Source organism: Podarcis erhardii, assembly GCF_964252035.2.
Source record: "Podarcis erhardii genome assembly, chromosome: Z".
In the NCBI taxonomy this organism is placed as follows: Eukaryota; Metazoa; Chordata; class Lepidosauria; order Squamata; family Lacertidae; genus Podarcis; species Podarcis erhardii.
Window position 1 is genome coordinate 31,998,729 of NC_138504.1, and position 25,434 is coordinate 32,024,162.

A 25,434-nucleotide genomic window follows, 5' to 3' on the forward strand; every position below is an offset into this window, starting at 1 on the left:
ATCAGGGATGCTTTAGCTGCGATTCCTGCATTGCAGGGGGTTAGACTAAATGATCCTTGGGGTCACTTCCAACTCTACAGTTCTATGATTCTATGTCTTAATCTCTGCGTTTGGCACAGCTGTACCCTGCACTGAAGGCAACAGCCTGAACAAACAAGCTACTCCTAGTTGAGCCCCGTTCATGTTCGGGCAAACGCCATTCTTTCCTCCTCTGTTTTTACAACACATATTATAATATATATATGGAGCAGTGATGTGATCTGGCAGCATAAATTCAGTTGATGCCTTAATTACCACCTCTGAAGGATGTAATCTGCATTTTTTAATGCGCTACAAGGAACGGCCGTGTTTGGGAAGAAAAGGTGTTGTTAAGTCAGTTGTTGTCAACAGCCTCAGGAGTGATTTGGCTACCTGGCGCACCACGGGCAGAAGCTTAATGGACACAATCCATTGCCCTTGGGCATGTTTATGTTGCCTCCTGTTGGTGCTGGCAAAGCACCACCCCACCCTATGGTCCAATGTAGTGGGAAATGAATTGATATATACATGGATAGATAGCTTCAGAAGGCAGTAAAAAGAAAGCATTAAAACAATGTTCGAGGGCGGACAATATTGTAAAAAAGAGAAATCCTAGAACAGCTTTAGCAACCTGTCCTGTCAGGCAAAGAGCTCATGAATGAACTCTGATTCCCACTGCTGTTAAGGGCGGAGCTCCCTGCCTGGTGATATGGATACCTGGCATCAGGCCTGTGCAAAGTTTGTCTGAGTCCTGGAGCGGGCCGCCCCTCCCACCCCCTGCACAGGCCTGCCTGGCATCTAAAGAAAGATGTATGTGTACATGTGTGCTTGATTTTTTAAAAAAAATGTCCACATGAAAAGGATCTGGGGGTCAACAGTGTGATGCAGCAACAGAAAAGGCCAATGTGATTCTAGGCTGCAACAACACAAGTTGAGTGTCCCATCAAGGGAAGTCATAATATTGCTTTATTGGTTAGGCTCCACTTGGATTCCTGGGCCCAGTTCTGGGGACTCCAGTTTAAGAAGGATATTGACAAGCTGGAAGGTGAGCAGAGGAGGACAAGAGGATGGATCTGGAAACCAAGCCTTGTGAACAATGGTGGAGGGAGTTGTTGTTGCTAACATTTGTAGCAACAACAACTCTGTAGATCTATCTAGATCTCAGGGTGGTTCACAACATACAGTTACAATATAAAACCCCCCACTAAAAATAGGAACAACAAAACCAATAATCCCCGTTCCCATGATACATTTAAAAGGGCATTATATGTCAATCAGCCAAAGGCCTGGTTGAAGAGGAACCTGGCACTTAAAGGTGTATAATGAAGGCACCAGCCAAACCTCCCCAGGGAGAGCATTTCACAAACGGAGCCACTGCAGAAAAGGCCCACTTTGATGTTACCAACGTTCGGACCTCTTGTGGAGGATGCGCACAAAGGAGGGCCTCAGAGGATGATCTCGGTGTGCTGCTCAGCTAAGAAAACAAAGTCCAGAGTTTGGCCTGTCACATGCGTTGGGCCAGTAACATATTGGGACAGCCCCATGGCCATCATGCCAGCCATGAAGTCCTGAGCCATCCCAGAGCCAGTCACCTTGGCATGGATGTTGAAGTACCCCAGAACCAGAAGTCTGGAAGTCCTCAACACTGCCTTTGAGACCAGCTCTGTCAGTTCAGGCAGGGAGACTGGGCAGCAAGTTGGGCAGTAAAGCATCCCTAATCTGTTCCAATTGCCCAATGCCAGGAACACATATTCTAGATCCAGCCCCCCCCCCCAAAAAAAATGGGACAGAGAGCCTGGAGAGAGAGGGAATTTCTATAGCAATTCTGCCCCCCCCACCATTGTCTGTCCTGGTGCTGCACTGAGTACCCAGGTGGGCACAACTGGGTGAGACCGACTTCATCCTGCTCACCCACCCAGGCCTCAGTGATACAGACCAGATCAGCCTCCTCCACAATGAGATCAAGGATGAGGGAGGTCTTACTCCAAGCTGACCTGACATTCAGCAACAGCAGCCGTTTAGCCTGGAGGAGACTGAGAGGTGCTGTGAGAGGGCCCCAAGAGGACTAGAATTTTATGTGTAGGAGAAGGACCAGCATCTGCACAGCATGCAGAAGGTCCCAGGTTCAATCCCTGCTGGCAGCATCTCCTGGTAGGGCTGGGATAGAAAACCTTGCCTGAAACCCTGGAGAGGAGCTGCTGCCAGTCATTGTAAACATCGCTGAGTTAGATGGGTCTACGGTCTTGACTTGGGAGCAGGTAGCTTTCTGTGTTCCTAATAGCTTTATACTTTGTGCTGCAGGGGTGGGTTTTTTTAATGGGTGCGGGTTAAAAAAATCTGCCAGGTGTTTTATTCCATAAGAGTTCTCCATGAAGCTGGTCTGTGTTTGGGTGACCTCAGGCTATGGTTTCCAAAGAGTTCCTGTTTTGTTTGTCCACCATCTCATAATATTAACAGATCAGGTGCTCCATAGAGGACTCTTGCTTGTCATTGCAGGGCTGTTCCTTTTGTTCTTTTCTGATAACAAAGACTTGACCCACTTGGTAGTAGGTGTGAGTCAGCCTTTATGTTACTCCCCTCCACACCCTGAACTGAAAAAGTCCCTAAACTTTGCTAGTTGCAGAACATCTGGGACTCTGGTTGGCCACTGTGAGAAGAGGTTATGGGACTGGCTGGGCCAATGGCCTGATCCAGGAGGCTCTTCTAATGTTATTCTGCTCTTGTACTCAGATACTGCTTGAGTGTTTCCCACTGGGGCATCTGACTGGCCACTTTGAGAACAGGAGGCTGGGCTAGATGGGTCACCAGCCTGATGCAGCAGGTGGTTCTTATCTTCTGATATTCATAACATGCGACAGGTTAATTTGATTTGATTTATTATATTTCTGTGCCATTTTTCATTCAAATAAATTCCAAAGCGGCTTACAAACAATAAATAACAATGACATAATAGCCTAAATACAGCCTAAACCATAAAGAATAATTAAACAATCAATGGAAACAATTACAGTCTGTAAAACACTGTTAGCAAAGTAACAATTTAAAAAAAATAAGTTAAACATCACAATTGAAGCAAAAGTCATATGACTAACAAATCAATACAGCATTTATAATCTATAAAACAATATTAACAACATCAGCAAAGTAGCCACCAAAAAATGTACTTGTAATGTTCACACACACACACACACACACACACACACTCCACACCCCCTTGACTCATAATCCGTCACTCTGTTCAGCTTCTTAAAAAACCACACACACTGCTTGGGGCAGCAACTTCCTTCTGAAGGTTCCTTCCTTGTGCTGGAGGTAGGTAAGCACAGGTGGCAAACAGAGTCTTTCTCCCCTCACAGTTCTTCCTCTGGAATCAGCTCCCTTAAGAAGACTCCTGGGTAATGCAGGTGGAAAGAGCCATTACCTGCTCTCCCCTCACCACTGTGCTTGGCCAGTTGTGATAATAGGATGCTGAATTATATGGGTCACTGGCCTGATCAGTAAGGTTCTTCTTATGTTCTAAGGCTAGCTTATTTTTATTGTTTTATACAATGTTCTGTTGACAGGAGGGGAAGAGGGCTCTTGTGCTCAGATCCTCCTTGCTGACTTCCCACAGACACCTGGTTGGCCACTGTGACAACAGGATGCTGGACTAGATGGGCCACTGGCCGATCCATCAGGTTCTTCTTATCTTCATGCTGATCTTCCAAAGCAACATTGTCTGGTCCTGATGTTGATGCTGGTGGGACCCATCTCGCTGCAGAGCACATGCCACAATTTCAGGGGCAGGGAGGTTTGCTACTGAGGGGCACCCCTGGGGTGCATCGACTGTGTCTCTCGGGAAGAGATCTGGGTTCTCTTCTTGCAAATCTTCCAAGAGTCCAGTGAAAGTGTTGCCCCTGGCAATTTCTTCATTCCACTGGGATGGTGGAGTTGTGATTGCTGCCCATTGCAAACAGCTATCACACCACTTACCGTATTTTTCGCAACATAGGACGCAACGGACAGTAGGACGCACCTTGTTTTAGAGGGGGGAGAACAAGAAAAAAAATTCTCCCCCTCTCTGCCCAGCGCCCCTTCAGCGAAGTGGCAGGAGGCGCTGCGCAGAGAGGGGGAGAATTTTCCCCCTCTTGTTTCCCCGCTCTAAAACAAGGTGCCGTTCAAGTGGCTACCTTGGAAGCCTGGAGAGCGAGAGGGGTCAGTGTGCACCAACCCCTCTCACTCTTCAGGCTTCAGGTTCCTTTCGACCTGCTCTTTGGGGCTGGCAGGGGAAGCCCACCACCAGCCCCAAAGAGCAGGTCAGGGAGCAGCGGAAAGGCGCAGCGGAGAGGCTGCTGCCATAGTCGCGCGTCACCTCTCCAGCTGGGAGAGGGTCGTGGGGCTATGGCTTCTTTAGCCCCGTGCGCGCTCTCCCGGCTGGAGAGGTGATGCGCGGCTATAGAGGCTGCTGCCATAGTCGCGCATCACCTCTCCAGCCGGGAGAGCGCCGGGGGGGGTGTTCTTTTGCCCCGCGTGCTCTCTCCCGGCTGGAGAGGTGATGCGCAGCTATAGAGGCTCCTTCCATAGCCGCGCGTCACCTCTCCAGCTGGGAGAGGGTTGCGGGGCTATGGCGTCTTCGCTCCATAGGACGCACACACATTTCCCCTTCATTTTTGAAGGGGGAAAGGTGCGTCCTATAGAGCGAAAAATACGGTACTCGTCACAGTTTTCTGGGTGTAATTGCTTCCTTGTGTATGATTGCTACCCTGTCCTCTGCCACAATAATAATGCTGCAACAACCATCCAATCTGTTCTCTGTTATGTAAAGTGAAAGACAAATTCTGGATCATGGTGACCTTGAAAGCTGCTATTCTTTTGTTACTTATTACAGCATAAGGTTGCACATTACCATTGAACTTCTGATTCAAAACGTTTTTGAAAAATACATTCTTCCCTGTAAACCTGGTTTATATGTATTTTTGTAGGAAGTTAGCTTAATTATAGTTACTATTGACCAACTTTTCTTAATCCATTCAGATACAGTAGGAGATACACTTCTTTTTCCATTTTTTAGCTATTATAATCTCATCAGCAGTTATGAGGATAAACACTGTTTCTTGGTCATTCTCTGGAATAACATATTTTAGATAACAAAGCAGAAATATTTTAGGTTACATGGGTATACGATATCCTAACATATTAGAGGTGTTAGCTGAACAGATTTCTAGAATATTGACTTTCTTTTAGAGAAAAGCTGTTTCTCCACCTGTAAAGTCCCTTCGGTATTGCAACTCAAGGCAGGTGTAGGATGAGAAGTAAAATCTGGGGTGTAGTGACCTCCCTTAGGGGATCCCACATTCCTCGGCATTGAGGTATCCTCGCCTTTTTGAAACTTTATACCGGCCTCAGCACCTGGGTAATGAGTTTACAGCCTCCAATGCACTAAATTGTAATCTGTGCTGTTGCAAAGAACGTGTCTGCCAAAGAATCCAGAGTGCTCTGATATATATATATGATTATGAGATACTCGTCAGATTTGCAGGTGTCATCAAATTCATGGAGGAGAGGGGTATCAAGGGCTAGTAGCCACAATGGCTATGCTCTGCCTCTACAGTCTGAGACAGCAACGCTTCTCAGTGCCAGGTACTGGAAAATGCACAAGGGGAGAGGGTTCTTGTGCTCAAGTCCTGCTTGCTGGCTTCCCATAGGCATCTGGTTGGCCCCTGTGAGACCAGGGACTAGACTACATGGGGCAACTTTGGCCTGATTCAGCAGGGTTAGGGTTAGGGTCATGTTCTTATAAGAACATAAGCAACATCCAGAGGCCCACAGGTTCCCCACATTGTTAGACAATGCAGAATACCTCCAGGCCTATCTTTGGATGGACAGATCCGTCTTTTGTATTTTGATTAGCAAACTGGTTAAAGATGTATTAATTTCAATATGGGTAAATATCAGGTTCTCCACTTAGGCAGGGATAACCAGACACACACATAAAGGACTGAGGACGCCTGCCTTGACAATATGAAAAGGATCTGGGGGGGTCTTAGGAAACACCAAGCTTAATGTGAGCCAACAGTGTGATGCAGCAGCAAAAAAAGGCTATTATGCAATTCTAGACTGAATCAGCAGACGTTGAGTGTCCAGATAAAGGGAAGTGGTAGTACTGCTCTATTTAGCCTTGGACAGAGTCTGCCCGGCACCCCAGTTTATGGTGGAAATGCTTTTGTGCTTGAATCCTGCTTATGGATTTTCCATTGGAGCATCAGAACTACCCCTGTGAGGACAGGATACAGGACCTGTTGGCCTATTGGCCTCATCCAGCATCGCTCTTCTTACATTCATATAAAGATGGCCATAGGCAGTGTTTACTGTGTGGCATTGTCCCTTTTGCCAGCTGCTTTTTATGTGTGTTTCAGCCCCAAAGGTGGAACTTATGACCCCTTGTCTTCCAGGTGGCATTGCTGAAGTTCTTCTCGCCTGAAGAAAGGCCTTTTTTCGGGGAAGGAAGCCGCCGTGTCCGGAGGAATAAGCGGAGCAAGAACAGCGAAGGATCAGAGGGTGAGAGGGAATCTTTACCTTTTCTGTTTTGATGTTGCACACTTCATATCCAGCAGTCAGGCATCGCAGGGGGTTGGGTTCCCTTACAACTCTATGATTCTTCTGAGCCACTATACGAAGAAAAAGGAGCCGCCTCAAAGGAGCCGCCTCGGCTCTTCTCTCTTTCCCTAAACAGGGAGATGTCCTAAGATCATGTGCTCCATCCCACCTGCCTTTGACCCAGCCATCTGAGGCCAGGCACCTCTCTGAAAGCTGCTCCTCAGGGAAGGAATGCAAGAGCCCTTAGGGCACAGCCTCTGTTGCCTTTCAGAATTCACAGCATTCATCTTTTTGTGGGCTTCAGCTTAAGCTCTTAAGAGTGCATCAGAACACATAAAAGAAGATCCTTCTTCACACAGTACATCGTTAAACTATGGAACTCACTCCCACAGGAAGCTATGATGGCCACTAATCTAGATGGCTTTCAGGTGGCGGTCTCTTCTTTGTTGGAGGTTCTGGCAAGAAACTCAAGACAGCTCTGTGAGATCCTCCCAGAGTCCACCAAGCAAGGTGGAGAGCTTCTAAGCTCTTTCCACACCTGGAAAACCCTGCGCAAAAAGAGCTCCTAAGCTTTCTGCACACTTAATTTGTGCTATTTCAACTGGCTGTCCATCAAACACGTAAAGTTGAAATCATGCAAACTAAAAGGCGTTCAAGTTGCAAGCAACCTGCAGCTCATAGTTCATAGGCGGGGTGAAGCATGCTTAACGGGATCCTTCTTTTCGGCTTGCGTTAAAGGCTACACCACAACTATCTATCGCGCACGGTTCTGCCTTCCCCTGCAGGCGTTGAGGTGGGAATCCAAACAGAGCTCTGTCTGTTACGCAGCTGACAGATATTGCCACAGTTCTAACATATGCAGACTCATGTGTTTCAACAAAATACCCAGAGGGCTCTTGGCTAGAATTAAGAGTTTATTTTTATATACCACAGCACTCTTTTTAAAAAAAAAAAAAAAAAAAAAAAACCTCAATGCCACACTATTAAAATTCAACAAACCAAGCTGCAGTTCAACAGCTGTGTTTTTGTTCCATTTTCTAACACTTAATGCAGAACACTTAAGAACATAAGAATAGTCTGCTGGATCAGGCCAGTGGCTCATCTAGTCCAGCAACCTGTTCTCACAGTAGCCAGCCAGATTCCCGTTGTAGGAAACCAGCAAGCGGAAGAGCCTTGTGGATCAGGCCAATGCCCCTCATAGCTAGTAGCACTCTCCTCCATGAATTTGTCTAATCCTCTTTTCAAGCCATCCAATTTAGTGCCATCCCTTCCTCCTGCAGGAGGATGTTCTATAGTTTAACTAAAGAAGTCCTTCATTTTATCTGTCCTGAATCTCCAAACATTCAAGCTCTAGTGTTACAAGAGAGAGGGAAGCTGGACGGATATGGGAAGATCCTTCCCTGCAGATATATTCTAAGAACGGAAAGCAATCTGCATCAAAAAGGTCAGTTTTAGCCTCTTCCCCAGACCACCCTATATCTGTGTCTGGTCAAGCCTTCTGATGATGTCCCAGACGTTATCAGAACGTACTTCACATGGTAAAGCACCATGAAATTTCCAATAAAGGGCAATAAATAACCTGGTGTCCACTAGTAACCAGACTGGATTTCTATTTGTGATGGAGGGGTTGGCATCATTCTCTAAAGAGAGAAGAGCCAAAAAAGGGCAGAATTAGTGCTGTTACAGGCACCACATAGCCCATCCCACATTTGTTTAGTCTGCCAGACTTTGGAACTCCCTGCCTATTGACACCAGGCAGGTACATTCACTGTATTGTTTTTGGTGCCTGCTAAAAACATTCTTATTTAGACAAGCCTGTCCAGATGTTTATGAAGTTGAGGTGTATTATAATCTTGTTTTTAGCAGGGAAAGAGAAATGCTATTGGGTGACAGAGAAGGCGGAAATGTTCTGCCCCCCTACTTTGCCTTTGTCTTCACCCAAACAAAAGCAGTGCCCAACCAGTTGATAACAGAGTAAATGATGAAAGGAGAAACAACGGTAATACTGTGAGTGTCTGCTATAGAGGGAGTGGAAGGGCCATTGACCTGATCCATCGGGCTCTACTTAGGTTTTCATGTTCTTTGTCCAGAGGCTATCCCAGAGTGTTTCATAGGTGCGGTTTTGAAATTTGTTAAAACCAGTGCTGTTTCAAAAGGCTAAGCCCAGCATCTTGATTCAAAAAGGGGCGCCCAGCCATCTCCAGACATAGATGTTAATCTGCGCCAAGGGACTGCGCCAAGCAGAGCAGCAATTCTCTGCAAGATACTGTGGAAGAATGAACACGTAATTAAAGAAGAAAATATGTGACATTAATTCGACATTGCAGAGAAAACAGATTTATAGGAAGGGAAGATTTCTCTTCATGTCTCAGACTTTTTAAAAAAGACTTCTGGCTACTTCTAGCATAGTTGAACACTGGCTGGGATGACTAATCCTTCTGTCAGCAGGTTTTTTGCTTCATATTTTGTTTGTGGCTCACAGGTGAAGAGAGAGCTGGAGAAATAAACCTCTATCCTTGCAAGCTGCAACCTGCTGCAAAAGGGCAGGAGATTTTCAGGGTTTGCAGTCGCTGAGAGTCAGTAGAGCAATGACTGGTGCTGGAACTGAGGTTCAGGAATGGTTCCCTGGGACAATCCTAGTAGGGTTGGCAGCATGGCCAGTGGACAGTATCATAATGCTATTATACAAATCTATGGTGTGACTGCATTTGGAATATACCGTCATCCGTACTGGTCACTGAACCTCAAAAGGGATACTGTAGAGTTGGAAAAGAAAAGGGCAGATCAGATGAGCAGGGGGGTGGAATGATTCCCCCACAAAGAAAGTTTGCAGCATTTGGGATTTTTTAGTTAAGAAAAGGCAATCAGGAGTTGTCATGATGGAAGTTTATAAAATTATGCATGGCATGGAGAAAGTGGAGAGAGAGAAATCTTTCCTCCCTCCTAACAATAGAACTCAGGGATATCCCATGAAGGTTGTAAGATTCAGGGCAGATAAAAGAAAGGACTTCTATTTGATAAATAGTTGTTAAGCTGTGGAACTTGATCCCATAGAAGCCTGTGATGGTCACCAACTTGGATGGCTTTAAAAGAGGATCAGACAAATTCATGGAGGAGGAGAGAGCTATTGATGGCTACTAACCACTATAACTATGCTCTGCCTTAAAGGCCAGAGGCAGCAATGCTTCTGAATACCAGTTGCTGGAAATCACAGGAGCGGTTAGGACTGTTGTGCTCAATTGTGCTTGCTGTCTTCCCACAGGCATCTGACTGGCTACTGTGAGAATACGATGCTATATTAGATAGACCATTAACCTGATCCAGCAGATTATTCTTATGTTCTTATAGGAGTTGTCATTCAGCAATGTCCAGAGGCCCAGAGTTTCCCCACACTGACCTCAGACACTTCAATCTTTTGTGTTTTGATTAGCAAACTGGTTTCAATATAGGTAAATATCAGGTTCTCCACTTGGGTAGAAATAACTAGATGCACACATATAGGACGGGAGACACCTGGCTTGACAACATCTGAAGGCCCTGATCCACTAGGCGCTGAGGTGGATTGCACCCTGTGCCTTGCAGAGTCAGGCCCAGGATGCCACTGGGCCCAGTACTGGCGGCAGCAACAAGCAGCTCTAGCTCTCCCATTGCCACCCTACCACTGCACTCACCTGACCTGGGGGTTCTGTTTCATGAGCTCTACCTCTCAAAACGGGTGCCTCAGAAATCACCCTCTCCTGCTGGAAACAAACCAGGACTGCTCCAAGAAAATGCACATGGTAAAAAGGAGTGCTAGGCCCTGGTGGGCTGTCCCCTTACCCACTTGTGATTGGCCAAGCGGATAGCCAGTCAGTCGGGATTTTAAAAAAATGATTCCCACCCCACCCCCACTTCTCACTTCCCTCTGTGGTGCCTTAGCCTCATGCTGTGGCCTTCCATTTGTGCAATTTTCACCTGTCTCTCTCCCCCCCCCCCCGGAATATCCTGGGTTCCTCCAGGGGGCCATATGGCCCTTGGTTGGGAAACACTGGGCTAGACGACCCTAGAATTCCTTCCAACTCAACAATTCTATGAATCTATAGTCCTCGTTCACATTACTCCTTATTCACTGCAGGGTTTTGTACACTCAGGTTATTTCCTGAGCAAATCCAAAAAGTGCTTAATTTGCAGAATATGAAAACGTAAGGACAAGAACATGAGCTGGACCAGGCCAATAGCCTATGTAGTCCAGCATCCTGTCCTCACAGTGGCCAACCAAATGCCCCAAAAGGAAACCTGAAAGCAGGATCCAAGCACAACAACAACTCTCTTCTCTTGTTTCCAGCAACTGCAATTCAGAAGCATTGCATGCAATGGGTTTTTCATCTTCTAAGAACACTGACATATATTTCCTGGTCTATCTTCCTCTGTGCCACTCCTTTGTGATCCTCAAGACCGTCCAAGTTTCTTCTTATTTTACTGGTGGATGAATGAAGATCAGCTTCGTGCTCAGCCTTCTGATTTTGCAGCTCCTTTTTCCGTTATGAGCCTGATCTTGATGTCTTAACTCCTCAGCCCTGAGCTCAAGCGGTTGCAATTGCACAATTGCCTTACTCCTGCCAAGACACTTTTGCTGACAAGTTTGGGCTGAATTGGACAAGTATTTGAGTAATTTTGTAATTAGTTGCATGTCTGAGGTTTTCCTAACCTTTTTTTATTTTTTAAGTTGACATTTCTTCATGTTTTGGAGAGCTGACGAGGTTCTCTCAGTCTATATGCATTAAAGGATGAGGCTGACTCTTTCCAACAAATCTCAGCTGCTTGTCCAGAATTCGGGCTTCGTACAGGCTTATTTTTTAAAATTTGTTTCCTAAAAACTTTATACCTCTTAATTGTAAAACAACCTCATGGTTGTTTCCAAAAAAATTATAATAATCCAGGAAAGGAGTTACAAGACTTTAAAACATACAAAAGTTAAAATATTAAAACAGATCAAAACTCACATCAACTTTCGAAGCATCTGGGCAGGCTTAATGAAACAAGAATGTTTTTTGTAGGCACCAAAAAGGGAACAGCGAAGGCACCTACTTGATATCAGTAGGTAGGGAGTGCCAAAGCGTAAGTTCTGCAACACTAAATGATTTGAGTTCTTGCAAATTTGGAACAGGAATTTTGTGGCACCTGTAACAGTGCTTCTTCCGCTAATTGAAGTGGTTGTGTGGGTATTTATAGGGTAAGGCAAAATCTCACAGGTAAACTGGTCCCAGGCTGGAAAGCACCTCCTGTTCGGTGCCACAGCTTGGCTTTTTCCTGAAACTGTTTGTGCAAATCTTGGGAGAGAGTTTATCCTCTAAAATTCATTGTCATTATTGTTATTCATAGGATTGTAGAGTTGGAAGGGACCCCAGGGGTCCTGTAGTCCAGCTACATACAATGCAGGGATAGCAGCAAAAGAATCCCAGTTAACACTGAGCTAGATGAACCCCGAATAAAGAGTGGGCTGAATTCTACATAAAGCAACTTCCCATCTTCCTTGCGGCTCTTCCCACTGAATTCTATAGCCTCTCCTTATTGTGAGTGGCACAGTAAGACAAAATATGCTCAGAGTTGGACCCTGAGTTTGCTTCTTTAGTTCATTTATGTGCCCCCACCCTGCCCCATATATATAGTTACATGCCTCCTTGACCTCCAAACTGTGAGAGGCTCCAGGGGTTCCAGCAATTACCCAGGTTGAGTTTCGTTGGGGCGAAGGTCAGCAGAGACAGTGGTGTCTTTAAGATATGTGGTTTTATCTGCACATATAGACAACCTGACCATAGATTGAAAGGGCTTACACTTCCTCCTCCAGTGAACATGACCCCACACCCAACACCAGTGTTGCAGCTACCACAGTTTCCCAAGTGATAGGAGACTCTGGGCCGGAGTTCCCAGGCTTACCCAGGCTTGGTTTATTTGTAAGGACGGTCAGTGGAGACTTCAGGACACTGTATATGTTTTTATTTACACATATATCCAAGGTGATCATAGAATGGCAGGGCCAAAAGCCTACAAATGTATTATTCTCTCCATCTTGCATTATCAGCTGTTTCCCCCCCCCCCCCCGCCCTGGGAATGTTTCCAAGAGAGACAAGGCCTTCATGAGCTGGAGGCTACAGCTAATTCTCTGAAGTATGAGAAGAGGTTTGACTTATGTCTTCTGTGCCACAGGTTCTCTTATTACACAACACACACCCAAAAAACGTATCTGTGGGACACACATTATCAGCTGTCTCGTTCTGCTGCTCCTGAATTAGAATTGTAGAGAGTTGGAAGGGACTCCAGGGGTCATCTACACCCTACATTGGAGGTTTTTGAGCAGCGGTTGGATGGCCATCTGTAGGAGATTATTTCTGATTCCTGCATGGGAGGCCCTAGATGACCCTTGGGGTACCTCCACACCTTACAGTTCTATGATCCTATGACTTCCTTGAACCAGAAAAGAGTCTCTTCTCAGTTTTTTTGTCTGTTAGGAAGTTGAGGAAAGAGAGCTGGTCTTACTCCACTCTAAAAAGAATGTGATCATAATGCTTAGCCACCTTCCTAAGGAAACCCAGGCAAATGATTTTAACATTGCAATGAATTTGTTCCCAGCTAAGAAGGGTGCCAATTCTTGCAATAAAGTCATAGAATGAAGGGGAAAGGGGAAGAATCTGAGTTTAATTAGGAACTTAAATTCTTCTTCTTTTTAATTGCTCTGATTATATAACGAACTTGGTTCTTTGTGAGGGTGTGGCCCATTGAAGAACATAAGAGTCTGGCTACTGGATGAGGCCAGTGGCCCATCTAGTCCAGCATCCTGTTCTCATAGTGACTGACCAGATGCTGTCATGGGAAAACCTCAGGCAGGATTTGAACACAAAAGCAGCCTTCTCCCTTCCTGGGGATTCCAGCAACTGGTATTCATATTCATTGGCATTGTAGCTAATAATCATTCGTAGCCCTCTGCTCCTCCAAGAATATGTGCACGCCCCGTTTAAAGCCATCCCAAGTGGATGACCATCACTGACTCCTAGGGGAGTGAGTTCCACAGTTTAACCCTGCACTGTGTAAAGAAGGACTTACTTTTCTCTGTCCTGAATCTGCCTCTCCTTCCATTTGTTCCTCTTTTATGTTAAGGGCTTTCAAATAATATCCCAGGACATTAATGTAGCCTGTGAAATATGATTTCATTATTTGGGATGCTATGAAATTGGCTTCCAGTGGGGTAGTGGACAGGTGTAACAAGGGCCTTGGAAAGTGTTCAATTTTGTCAAACTCTGGCAGGATCTTTCTGTTCTCTCTCTCTCTCTCTCTCTCTCTCTCTCTCTCTCTCTCTCTCTCTCTCATCATGGTCACCTAGAATCTATTCACCTCTTCAAAATCCCCCCTCAAAGGCTCACTCTGTAATTCTTAGTTTCTAGTTCTACCAAGCATTGTGGGGAGTTGGACTGGGTGACCCTTGAGGTCCCTCAATTCTATGATTCTGTGTAGGATTGGTGCAGCACATGTTTTTAAGGCTCCCTTTGCATTGATCTTGAAACACTTCATCAAGGAACTGTGGGATGCTCACTTGTGGCCAGCAGCACCCTTTGAAATGGGCCCTGCTAGAGCTAAGTCAGTTGCTCCTCTGTTACAGGTTGAAACACCCCAGTCTGAGAGGAGATTTACCATAAGTGGGATTCCTGCATTTCAGGGGGTTGGACTAGATGGCCCTCGGGGATCTCTTCTAACTCTACAATTCTGTGATTCTTTAGCCATGGTTCCTACATTGCAGAGGGTTGGACTAGATGACTTTTGTTCCACAATTCTATGGATTTCCACAAACTTGCGGGCATCTGAGGTTGTCACAGGCATGCTCCCTGCATCTTCTGGGGTTTAAAAAATGTGTTTGTGGGAAGAATCTCCTGCCCTGTCCAAGAGTTTCCCTCAACTGCACTTGGCACAGATGTACATCTTGTAATAGACGTCCCCCCCATATGGTTCTCATTCCCCCTCAGCTTGCCTTTGAAGAGAATTGGCTCCGTCCGTTTCAGATGCATTTGCCTCACAGTTATTTCTGCTTTCCTTCTGTTTATAATTCTTGCGGTGTGATGTGATCTATGCACATAAACACACACATATATAATTTCATAACACTGACAGGCTGAACGGACAGGTTTGCAGCACTCTGTTTCCATGTCGGGTTATTGAGTTGGGGAAACCCCTGCTGCCTTCAAGTTCATAAGAACATCTGAAGAACATCCTACAGGATCAGGCCAAAAGGGGACCTGTCCGGACCAATTCATGGTGATGGGCATCCAATGAAGTTGAATGTTGGAGGAGTCAGCGATGGCCACCAACTTCAATGGCTTTAAAAGAGGACTGGACAAATTCATGTAGGAGGAGAGGACTATTGGTGGCCATTAGCCATGAAAGCTGTGCTCTGTCTCCAGTGCTTCTGAATCACATTTGCTGGAAATCGCAGGAGGGGAAGAGTTGGTCTTGTGCTTGAATCCTGCTTGCAGGTTTCCTGTAATGGGCATCTGGTTGGCCACTGTGAGAACAGGATGCTGGACTAGATAGGTGTCCATTCGCCTGGACATTGACTGTGAAAGCAGAAACTTTTATGCCAGGGGCAGTCTAGCTCAATGCCAGGACTGGTTCAGCTGCATGTCAGCACAGAGACTCAAGAGACAAGCAGTAAAGTTGATTCTTCATTCAAGGAAACAGAATACAAACAGAGAAACACAGCGAGACTGGCCCAAGTAAAGCAGTTGCCAGAACTGACAATCTGGTCCTCCCTCTTTCCTCTTAAGTCTCCTCCACGTCCAGCTGTTTTCCCTGCAGTCTTAAATTCCACCAGGGAGCGCCCCCTCCCACCCCAGCAACCTCATTGTTCTGCTATATGTAAAGGTCCTTAGCTACAAGGGCAGTGTTTGAAATTTGCCAGGCACATTTTGCACCTGGCTATCAGCTACTTGAGCCCAAGTGAAGATGCCTGTTTTGGCTACCATAACCCTGGTTAAAGGAGCCTTTGATGCCTAGCTTATATATCTGAGTTTCTAGCACTGAATAAGTGGGGAGTTGAATACAATAGAACCAGCAGGCTCATATGAATCTGTTGCAACCTCAGCTCCTACCTCCCCTGGAGCTTGTCTGTTATTCAACTGTTGTGTTTTCTTCCTCTTCTTCCTCACTTTCACTCAAGCCTGTTGCTTGTTCAACACCCAACCATTCTGCCCCGCTTGTTCAACACCCAACCACTCTGCCCCGACTTCATCCTCTGACCTGCCTCTCTTCTGAGACTTCCCTAAGGGATTCTCCAGCTGGAGCCTCCCACCATTCCTTATGGTCCTGCCAGTTCCTGATACTCAGTGTACCAGATGGTGGGGCACACAACTGGAGAGTGCATTTGTGCTCAAGTTTTGATTGTGGGATTTCCATTTGGGGCATCTTATCGGCCAGTGTGAGAACTAGACAAGCCCCCTTTTGCTTGATCCAGCAGTTCTTCTTACGTTCTTATGCAATCAGGTGGTATAATTGGAATCTGATACAAATTGCTGAAATGTTACCTGAAGGTGCGTGGAGAAGGGAGGACAGAGAGGAGATTTATTATCCACCTTCAAATATCTGAAGGGCTATCACAGAGAAGATGGAATATGCTTGTTTTCTACTGTTCTGGAGGGGTAGGACTTAAACCAATGAATTCAAATGGCAAGAACTAAACATTAGGAAGAACCTCCTGATAGTAAGAGCTGTTTATCAGTGGAATGGACTCCCTCAGAAGGTTTGTGGGCTCTCCTTCCTTGGAGGTTTTTAAACAGGTCAGATGTCTGTCTGTCAGGGATTCTTCAGTGTGATTCCTGTATTGCAGGTGATTAGAGGAGAGGGCCCTGTTAATCCCTTCAAACCCTGCAATTCTGTGATTCCTGTATTGCATGGGATTGGCCTAGATGACCCTTGGGGTCTCTTCAAACAATGCAATTCCATATTTCTAAGAGATCTTGCCCAATGGATCTTCCCAGTGGATTTTCCTTATGCATGGCCATCCAGACCTACCAGTGTCAGCTTGTTCATATGAATGAGGGGTCCACCAGAAGATAAACTCCTTTCTAAGTGGGATACATCCCCCTGTTGACTTGAGGAGCTGCATTGGGAATTCACTGACCATGATATTGGTGTTGGGGTGGGTGAGCAGGGTATCTTAAAGAACTCTTGCACCCAAATTTGACTGCTTTTATTCTTGTGAACTCAGCCCTACCATCAATTTCCAACGAGGCTGAACATCCTTGGCCATGCAAAGCATGTGAGAGGAAATAGCCTGTGGGTCTTTGAAGAAGGGTACCCTTCCTTCACTGGAAGTTAGGAAAACAAAGCTTGTGGGCCGCAAAAGAGGGTTGTGTTTTTTTGTTTTCGTCCCCCAGAATCTCCATCTGAAAGGTTTTTGCTGAGTGCTAGACCAGAAAACGGCAGTGAAAGATAAAGGACTGATAGCTGTGTCTTAATGTAGCCTTTGAAATATGAGGAAGTGCCTAAATGCAGAATATTGTACAGCTGGCTGAATTACATACACACATAGATTCATTTGTATGCCATCTTTCCACTGTTCAACCCATGCTCAAGGCAACTTACAACATGAAAAAATACATATGTTGTTGCCATCCATCTGTCTCGGGAGACAATGGAGTGCGCATCCAGCGGTGAAGTCAAATCACTGTGTTAGCAGTACCCAGGTAACCTCTCTGGGGCACAGCCCTGGGCAGTGTGTATGGAGGTCCCGAGCTGTCCTTCCGGCTGCACTGATGTGGTCCAAAGGAAAACAGAGGAATATGTCTGCCACCTACTTGGCTGCAGTAGTTGCCTGAAAGAGGCTAAAAAGGCAACACCCAACTGTCTTAGGGACTCCACACTGGATTTGTGTTGGGTTTACTCCTTAGCATTTTATTCCTCCAAAGATGTCCTGCAAGGCAGCAAAGGTTTAGGATTGTAGTTTTCCTTCTCCTAGATGGGCTACCTTCCCAGGTTGATGAGCCCTATCTGGCCCTCGCTTCCCTTTACAGCACATGCAGAAACTGCCTTTTTGACCCTTGGACTGATTATTGGTCTCATCCGCTCAATCCTCCAGAGGCTGTCTTTGCACACAAGGGAAATCCCTAACTTACTGAGGGTTTGAGACCCATCGGCTACCCTCACTTGGTTTAGCTAGCCAGTTGGAGCTGTTTCCCAGTGTGTGGCCACTGTCATATGCTGACAGCTTCTAGGAGCCACAAGTGAGAGCTGAGTGCAGGGTGGGGCCCCAAGGTGGACAAACTACCCCAGAAGGAGCGTGAAGTGTCCTCTGCCAGTGGTATTACCCCTCCCTAACACACCACACATAAATACAACATAGCAAAAGTGGTCATAAACAATAAATAGAACATTTAAAAATACACAACAAACTGTACAATGTCCACATGAATCACTACAAGATCTAAGATAAAGATACGGAAAGAAAGAAAGAAAGAAAGAAAGAAAGAAAGAAAGAGGAAGGGAGGGAGGGAGGGAGGGAGGGAGGGAGGGAGGAAGGAAGGAAGGAAGGAAGGAAGGAAGGAAGGAACCAGCAACAAGCCCCCCCTGCTGCCACCCAAAACAGAACCCTCTAAACAACACCCCAGCCCAAGATTCTGTTCAGCAGCCTCAGCTTTTGTAGCTGGAATGAGTCAAAGCTCCATCCTCCCTGGCCAGGTGGGAAAGGCCTGCAAAAAAAGGGAGTGGGTCTCCCAGGACTCATAGCCAATATGGTCTTGGGGAACTGCCAGCTCTGTGGAATCATATGATTGTAAAGGGACACCAAGGGTCATCTACTCTGACCCTTTGTAATGCAGAAATCACAACTAAAAAAAGCCCTGGCAGATAGCCATCCAACCTCTGCTGAAAACCTTCAAGGAAGGAGAGTCCACCACCTTCCGAGGGAGAACATGCCACTGTCAAAACGGTTCTTGCCACCAGAAAGTCCTTCCTAACATTTAGCAGGAATCTGCTTTCATAGAATCATAGAGTTAGAATGAACCCCAGTGGTCATCTAGTCCAATCTAAACAAGATGCCAGGTTTTCGCCCAGCGACTTATTTACAATAGGAGCTTCTCCTCTGGCACCGGGTGTCTGGAAAATTGGAAAACTATCCTTCTCGTTTTGCGAAGGAGGTCAGAGGGGCTCCTTTAATGCCAGGTAATTAAAGCCACCTTTCCCTGGAAGGCGATGTCAAGCCGTTTCACAAGACGCTTCACTAAAAGCTTCAATTACTAGAATGACTTTTGCCAAAGGGGAACCAGAGCCGGCTCTTAACTGATGGGGGGAGGGGAGAGATGGGGACGGTGCCCCCTTTCTCTTTCACACAACAGAAGGCATCAGCCACCCTCAGAGGTCTTTATTTGACTTGAAAACCAGGAACTTTCCAGAGTGTGATCCTTAATAGATGATACAAAAAGTATGTCCACAGGATGGATAGATGTCTGCATGCATGCACCAAAATCTCATCATTCATTCCTACTTGGGCTGGAGAAGAGACTGAGAGGTGACGTGACAGCCATCTTCAAATACCTGAAGGGCTGTCACAGGGACGATATTACAACAGTAGTTGAAAATTAATTTGCTAGGCTTCAAAACTATGCTTCCACTGGGTGCATAATAAAGTAATGCCAAATCCTATAAAAAGCATCTGGAGGTTCTCTAGGCCTTGTCGTAATCTCAAGTTATGTGTCATTTTCTCAATTCTAGCTCTGTTCCAGAGTGAGTGGTACCAAGTACCCAGTGTAAGATTTGGGGCTGTCTTCCATCGAGATCCAATGAGCTGCTAAGATGATTTATAAGACCAGCTCTTTCGACAGTACATCTACACTGGTATCATCAAAAGGACTTAGTCACATTAATAGCATTCTAGGATTCATTTGCGGTTTTTAAGGCCTTCTGTCAGGGACTCTTCAGCTGTGATTCCCGCATTGTAGGGATTGAACTTGATGACCTTTGGGGATCCCTTCCAACTCCAGCATTCTGTCATTCTGTCTCCCCATGGTTCCTTTAGGTGGGCATTGATGTCAGTAGATGCGATACGTAATTTCAAGTGACTAAAATGTCTCTTCTTGTTCTTTTGCAGGTGCAAGCCCAACAAAAAAGAAAAAAGGTAAGCAGAAATTCAGACCTCTTCTGTCCTGCTTTGGGCCAGTCACTGCCTCTCAGGCTAACCTACCTTACAAGGTTGTTGTAGGGATTACCGTTTTTGCACCATAACACTCACTTTTTTCCTCCTGGAAAGTAAGGGGAAATGTCTGTGCGTGTTATGGAGGAAATGCCTACGGGTGGCATGCCTACGGATTTTCCTCCTCTAAAAACTACGTGCGTGTTATGGTCAGGTGCGTGTTATAGAGCGAAAAATACGGTAAATAAGGACTAGGATCTGGGAGACCAGGGTTTGAATTCCCAACTCAGCTTTGAAGCTCCATGGGTGACCTTGGGCTGGTTGTTGCCTCTCAGCCTGGCCTACCTCACAGTCTTGTGGGGATTAAATGGGAAGGGGGAGACAAGCCACTGTGTTGCAGTTATAGAGTGTTGGACAAGGACCTAGGAGAGACCACTGTTCAAATCCTCTCACTCAGTCATGAAGCTCACAGGGTGAGGCTGGGGGCCAGTCACTGCCTCTCATTCTAACCCACCTCACAGGGTTGTTGTGGGGAATTAAATAAGGAAGGGGAGAGAACTCCCTGAGCTCACTGGAGGAAAAGAAAGGTGAATTACAAATGCAATAAATAAACGCAGTAAGACAGCGGTCATAGCCTATGATTGATCCAGCAGGAAGAAATAGCTGCTAAAATCCTAGAATTGGAGGCTTGGAAGGAACTCCCAAGGGTCACGTAGTGCGCCCCCCCCCCCAATGCATGAATCAGAGCTGTTGATTCCTGGTGGTTGTGCTTAGCTTCTTTGCAGACTGAAACCCCTCTGCCTTGACCTTAACCCTAACCACAGCTGCCTCTGAGCTTTACACTCCATGCTCGCCTTACCCCAGGAGACCTGGAGAGAAATAAGCAGGGCAAAACCAGGGCCCCTCTCCTTTGAGGTCAAACCCAGAGGCATACAAAGGTCTTGGCCAGGCCACTGCTTCCACATTCTCTGCCCCTCTCCCTCTCCCTCTCCCTCAAGAGGGAGGCTAGTGAGCAGAACATCCTGACAGACTAGCATGGCTTGAGGTAAAAATGTCTTCACAGGCAAAGTTGTATCGCCTGGTGGAGCCAGATTGGCCCTCAGACTGGATTTTTCCATGCCAAATGAAGAATTGTAGGAAGCACAAATGTTGAAAGCTTTCAAACTCATGCTAGGCCCAACCAAGAGCTCTCTTGCTATTTCCGCCTCTTTTCAAAGGTTTTTGGGGTTTTTTTTACAAAGGCCTCCATGGAATTGTAGGAAGCACAAATGTTGAAACCTTTCAAACTCATGCTAGGCCCAATCAAGAGCTCTATTGCTATTACCACTTCTCTTCAAAGGTTTTTAGTTTTTTTTTTTTTTACAAAGGCCTCCTTGGTATTATTGTGGAGAAGCTGGTAAACTGTAGGCTGGACAAAGTACGGTAACTGTTAGGTGGATTTGTAGCTGGCTGGCTGACGGAACCCAAAGAAGGTTTACTAATGATTCCCTGTCATCCTGGGGGAAAAGGGCAAGTGGGGTACCGCAGGATTCTGTCCTGGGCCAGTTGTTGTTATTCAACATCTTTATAAATAACTTTGATGAAGGTATGGAGGGGATGCTCACCCAATTTGCAGATGACACCAAACTGGAAGAGCTAGCTAATGCCACAGTAGACCTTAACAGATGGGAAAACTGGGCCCAAACCAACAAAATGAATTTCAATAGGGACAAATGTCAGGTCACTTAGGCAGGAATAACCAGCTGCTCAAATATAAGATAAGGGACATCTGGTTTGCCAGTTGTATATGTGAAAAGGATCTAGGGGTCTTTGTGGACCACAAGCTTAACATAAGTCAACAGTGTGATGCAGCAGCAAAAAAAACCCCTAATGTTATTCTCGGCTGCATCAACATAAGTATATTGTCCTGATCAAGGACCCAAAGCAATGGATTCCAGTTACAGGAAATGAGATTATGACTATAAACATCAAGAAGAACTTCCTGACAGTAAGAACTGTTCAGAAGTAGAATAAACTCCCACGAGAGGAGTGGACTCTCCTTCATTGGAGGTTTTGAAGCAGAGGTTGGATGGCCATCTGTCATGTATGATCTAGATGCAACTCCTGCATTGCAAGGGGTTGGACTAGATGACCCTCAGGCTCCTTCCAACTCTATGATTCTAAGATTCAAAGATTTTAAGAGCTGTGTCAAAAAATTTAGAGGGGGCTGATCGTACTCCTTAGTGCACTAAACTGATGGATATTGCCCTGCTGGAAAAACTAACTAATAAGCTGAGAGTCCTCAGAGGCTAAAGAAAACAAATGATTTTGTACCTGTTTTGTCAGTCTTCATCTTATTTGTAAGCAAGGAGGAACGTAGCAAAAGTCCCTGCTTGGCCCACAAATGAATATGGCTGAAACAGTGACTCAGGGCATTGAATTCTTGAATTCCTTTTCCGTAGCATGATAGGGCCCATGTTTTGTAACGGTGCCTTGTTTAACCATTATGTCTAAGCTGTAAATAGTTCCAATCGCTACATTCCACGCATTCATGTACTTGTGGTTTATTTATTTTGGTTTTATTTTATGTCTATTTTTATTCGGCAGTGCTCTATAATTGTATATGGACTATGTATATTGTCATTAGATGCTACTTGATTACATAGTATTTTGCAGAATCTCATATAACCTTTAAAAAAAATGGAAACAAAGAAAAAACCTATGTTGGCCAGCGTCTGTGGCAGGGGAGAGTAGTGGCCAATCAGTTCCAGTTTGTGTGTTGGAAGAAAAGTGGGTGCCTGTTCAGAAGCAAAAATTAACACACACTGTTTCCGCAGGCAAAAAACATGGCCCCCCAGGACCGCCTGGCCCACATGGACCTCCTGGCCCCCCCGGAATCCCAGGGATCCCTGGGATTCCTGGCACCGCCGTGATGGGACCTCCCGGCCCTCCAGGACCTCCTGGCCCCCAAGGCCCCCCTGGCCTGCAAGGCCCCACTGGTAAGTGCTGCTTCAGCAAAGGGCGATCATAAGAGCAAAACAGGCCTGTGTAGCCAGGACAGGATTAACTCCATCCTTCCATCCATCAGCTGATACCACAAATGGGGGGAGATGGCCTCGCAGGCAAAACTGGAGCTTCTGGTGGGTCGATATTGAACATTTGGGCAAAGGGCAAATGCCAGTCATGGTGGTTCAAATGCTGAACCACCTGGCTATCCCTGGCTGTAATGTAATAATATAATATAATATAATATAATATAATATAATATAATATAATATAATATAATATAATATAATATAATATAATAGTAAAGGAACCCCTGACCATTAGGTCCAGTCATGGCTGACTGGGGTTGCGGCACTCATCTTGGTTTACTGGCCGAGGGAGCCGGTGTACAGCTTCCGGGTCATGTGGCCAGCATGACTAAGCTGCTTCTGGTGAACCAGAGCAGCGCACGGAAACGCCGTTTACCTTCCCGCTGGAACGGTACCTATTTATCTACTTGCACGTTGACATGCTTTCAAACTGCTAGGTTGGCAGGAGCAGGGACCGAGCAATGGGAGCTCAACCCGTCGCGGGGATTCGAACCGCCAACCTTCTGATTGACAAGTCCTAGGACCTGTGGTTTAATCCACAGCACCACCCGATATTAATACACATTCTGTTTTGCAGGTGCCATGGATAAAGCAGGACCTAGAGATGTACAGGTGAGATATCTATCCTGAGGGAAGAATGACAATGAATCCTCATCTAGAAAAACTCTCCCTTCTAGCTAGCCTTTATTGAACAACAACAAAAAAGCCCTTCTTAGTTAAGCACAGGAGGCAATGATGGCTACCAACCTGGATAGCTGTAAAAGAGGATCAGACAAATTAGCGGAGGAGGAGAGAGTTATTGATGGACACTAGCCATGATGGCTGTGTTCTCTCCCCACAGTTGGAGGCAGCAGTACTTCTGAATGCTAGTTGTTGAAAACCACAGGAGGGGAGGGGGCTTTTATGCTTGAATTCTGTTTGCTGATTTCCCTTTAGGGCATCTTGTCAGCCACTATGAGAACAGGATGCTGGACCAGGTGGGCTGGGAGCCTGATCCAGCTAGGCTCTTCCAGTGCTCTTATGGAACTTCCAGTCCAGAGGCAGTCTATCTCAATTCCTAGGCTCTTCAGGGTATTTGGCTGCTGCAAGAACAGCATACTAGACTAGGTAGGGCCCCACTGATCTGAAACAGCAGCCTCTCCTGAAGGTTACAAGCACACAGACTCTTCCTGTAGCTAAAAATTGTTGAAGAGCAACTATGGTGGTACTCTTTGCCTATCTGAATCCCAAAGAATCTTTTCCTTGGTCACCCAGAACCTCTAATATAATCCTAGAGTTGCCGAGATGGAAGGGACCCAAAGAGTCGTCTAGTTCTCAAGTGCAGGAATCACAAGCAACACAGGAATCTTTGGCACAGCAGCTTTATGTGTGCCTAGCAAAAGTAATTTCAAGTGGTCCTCTTTTAATTTGCAGCCGGCTGTTGTTCACCTTCAAGGGCAGGGATCAGCGATTCAAGTCAAGAATGGTAAGAATCCTGAGGAACTGGACTTTGGAAACTGCACCCCTTCTTCCTTCTTTGGTTCCATATCTTCTAACAAGGTGGGTGTGGGGAGAAAAGGCCCATCCCACGTGGCCATAGCATCCTAGTATTGTAGAGTTGGAAGGGATCCCAGGGGTCATCTAGTTTCACCCCCTGCAAGGCAGGCCTCACAGCTGAAAAATCCCTTAAAAACATCATGTGAATGATGGAATCATAGGGTTGGAAGGAACCATCAAGGGTCATCCAGTCCAACCCACTGCAAACGTAGGTATCCCAGCTAGAGAATCTCCAGACAGGTCATTAACCACCTTCTGCTTAAAAGGCTCCAATGAATCAGAATTGTAGAGTTGGAAGGGACCCACAGGGTCATCTAGTCCAACTCTCTGCAAGTTCAGGAGTCACAGCTCAAGAAAACCCGACAGATGGCCACCCAACCTATTTAAAAACCTCCAACGAAGCATAGAATTGTGATGTTGGAAGGAGCCCCAAGGGTCTTCCAGTCCAACCCCCTGCAATGCATCTAAAGTATTCCTAACAGGTGGCCCCCCGACCCCGGTTAAAAACCTCTTCCTTCCAAGCCCCCATCCGCTTGCCTGCCAAGCGGCTGTTGCCTGTGTTCACGTTGCTCTGGTATTTTGTCTCTCCTCATCCCAACGGGTACTGAGTGACTGCCATTTTCTCATACTGAGATCTTTCAGGGGGAGTCCTCAACGACTGGTCCCGCCTCGCCCTGAACCCCCGTGTCTTCAAGCTGCATGCCCGTAGCGGGGAGCTGGAGGTGCTGGTGGACGGCACCTACTTCGTCTATAGTCAGGTAGAAGTGAGTACGGTCTGAGTATGGTACCTCTGAAATGCAAACCGCCTGGGTCGTCCGGGGCGGGGGCGGCTTTGGAGCAAGCAGAATGTGTCTTTATTACTTACTTTTTAAATCTATTTCTATTCTACCTTTCCTCCAGGGGTCTCAAGGTGGCATGCATATATTTCCCCATTTTATCCTCACAACAACCCTGCAAAGGCAGGTTGGACTGAGAGTGACTGGCACCCAAGGTCTTACCCAGTGAACTTAATAGGCAATTGGGGGATGTGAACCCTTGTCTCTCCTGGGTCCTAGTGCACTTTACCCATACAGCTGAAGG

The 25,434-nt window shown here is 46.1% G+C and overlaps 1 protein-coding gene across 5 annotated transcripts in view; it reads left to right on the forward strand.

Annotated features, from left to right (window-relative positions):
* Positions 1 to 25,434, forward strand: part of EDA (ectodysplasin A) — a 52,243-nt gene that overhangs the window by 23,502 nt on the left and 3,307 nt on the right. The window contains exons 2-7 of one of the 5 annotated variants that reach the window (XM_081847193.1): positions 6,450 to 6,555; positions 19,703 to 19,729; positions 22,561 to 22,722; positions 23,396 to 23,430; positions 24,232 to 24,283; positions 24,988 to 25,112. In XM_081847193.1, the coding sequence (XP_081703319.1) occupies positions 6,450 to 6,555; positions 19,703 to 19,729; positions 22,561 to 22,722; positions 23,396 to 23,430; positions 24,232 to 24,283; positions 24,988 to 25,112 (507 nt within the window). Of the gene's footprint in view, positions 1 to 6,446; positions 6,556 to 19,702; positions 19,730 to 22,560; positions 22,723 to 23,395; positions 23,431 to 24,231; positions 24,284 to 24,987; positions 25,119 to 25,434 lie in introns of all 5 variants that reach the window. The other 4 variants (XM_081847192.1, XM_081847194.1, XM_081847190.1 and 1 more) reach the window with 4 other exon arrangements.